At 34.6% G+C, this 1,495-nt stretch overlaps 1 protein-coding gene across 1 annotated transcript; it reads left to right on the top strand.

Annotated features, from left to right (window-relative positions):
- The first annotated feature begins 262 nt into the window (after positions 1 to 262).
- On the top strand, positions 263 to 907 carry LOC116347651 (ubiquitin-60S ribosomal protein L40-like). The gene has a single exon (XM_031778340.1). It carries the CDS (start codon positions 331 to 333, stop codon positions 715 to 717), a length of 387 nt encoding a protein of 128 aa, XP_031634200.1. The 5' UTR covers positions 263 to 330; the 3' UTR covers positions 718 to 907.
- Positions 908 to 1,495: the final 588 nt, after the last annotated feature.

The raw sequence follows: 1,495 nt of genomic DNA, 5'->3' as shown, positions 1-1,495 counted from the left end.
CTCCTGGTAACGCAGAAACTACAACATCACCAATTTGAAATAATTGAGTTGGTACAATTTTTGGTTGCCAGGAATACGGAAATTTTACCTGAATAGAAATTATAAATCCTTTATTTTTATTATAAAAAAGTTTTTTATTTTATATTCAAAAGGTCGTGCGTGTGGCGAGACCGTTTCAGTGTGGTGAAAAGTCGATCATCTACATATTTATAGTATATATTATATACACGTAATCCAAACCGAATTGGCCTTAAGCTTTTTTTTTTCTTTCAGAGTGGCATTCTGTACCACGTTTAGTTTGGTTAGAACAACAGCGAAAAAACACGAAAGATGCAGATTTTCGTAAAAACCCTAACCGGTAAGACCATCACACTTGAGGTCGAGCCCTCAGACACAATCGAAAATGTAAAGGCCAAGATTCAAGACAAAGAAGGAATCATACCAGATCAACAACGATTGATCTTCGCTTGCAAACAATTGGAAGATGGTCGCACATTGTCTGACTACAATATCCAAAAAAAATCAACATTGCATTTGGTGTTGCGTCTTCGTGGTGGTATCATTGAGCCATCTCTTCGTATTTTGGTCCAAAAATACAATTGCGTCAAGATGATTTGCCGTAAATGCTACGCTCGTTTGCATCCAAAAGCTACAAATTGCCGTAAGAAGAAGTGCGGACACACCAACAACTTGCGCCCAAAGAAGAAGTTGAAGTAGATCTTTCAATCAATCGTATTTTTTCATTTTCGTTTTCAATGTTTTGCGTGTGCAAGTTTTATATCAACGTGTATACTAACCAATAATCAAATTTGTGAAATTTAACAACCATTTCCATTGTATTCGAAAACCAACAAAAATTACAGTTTCAATGAAAAACCAACAACAAAATACCATGTTATAACTAAATTGAAATCGATGTATGGTTGGAAAGTTTGTAGCCGTAGGTTAAGAAAAAATTAAGAAAATCTTAAACCTCAATATTATGATTCAAGAGATCAATAACTTTTCAACAATATATCAAACTTTGAAAGCTATTTGTTAGAAAAATTTAGAAATTCATGGAGGATGGTAGTACTATAAGTGGCGCAATACCAACACATATTTATATGAATTTTTTAATAGCAAGTATCAGACACCATTTGGACATCGCAAAGGCTTTTGATTCTGTGAATATAAAATTACTAATTCAAAAGCTAAACATCATGGGATTGAATAGACAGCAGTTGAAATGGATCGAATCGTATTTGTCTGGACGCAGACAAATAGTCAAGATATCTGATACCAAATCACACCCAATCAAAGTAACTTCTGGTACTGGTCAAGGTTATCCCATTGGCGCAACTTTGTTCATCATGTTTGTGATTGATCTACCATTCGTCGTGACCAATTCTTGCATCCTTTCATTCGCTGATGATACCAAAATTTCAAAATGTATAACATCAGAAGATGACTGCATTCATCTTCAAAGGAATTTGGATCGACTGAATCATCGTGG

Source organism: Contarinia nasturtii, unplaced genomic scaffold (assembly GCF_009176525.2).
Source record: "Contarinia nasturtii isolate CC-2019 unplaced genomic scaffold, AAFC_CNas_1.1 Cnas_scaffold_1986, whole genome shotgun sequence".
Classification (NCBI taxonomy): Eukaryota; Metazoa; Arthropoda; class Insecta; order Diptera; family Cecidomyiidae; genus Contarinia; species Contarinia nasturtii.
This window is presented reverse-complemented; position numbering and strand designations above follow the sequence as displayed.

Excerpts from the sequence above, each read along its gene's own strand:
- LOC116347651 (XM_031778340.1), top strand. The coding sequence starts at position 331 with ATGCAGATTTTCGTAAAAACCCTAACCGGTAAGACCATCACACTTGAG.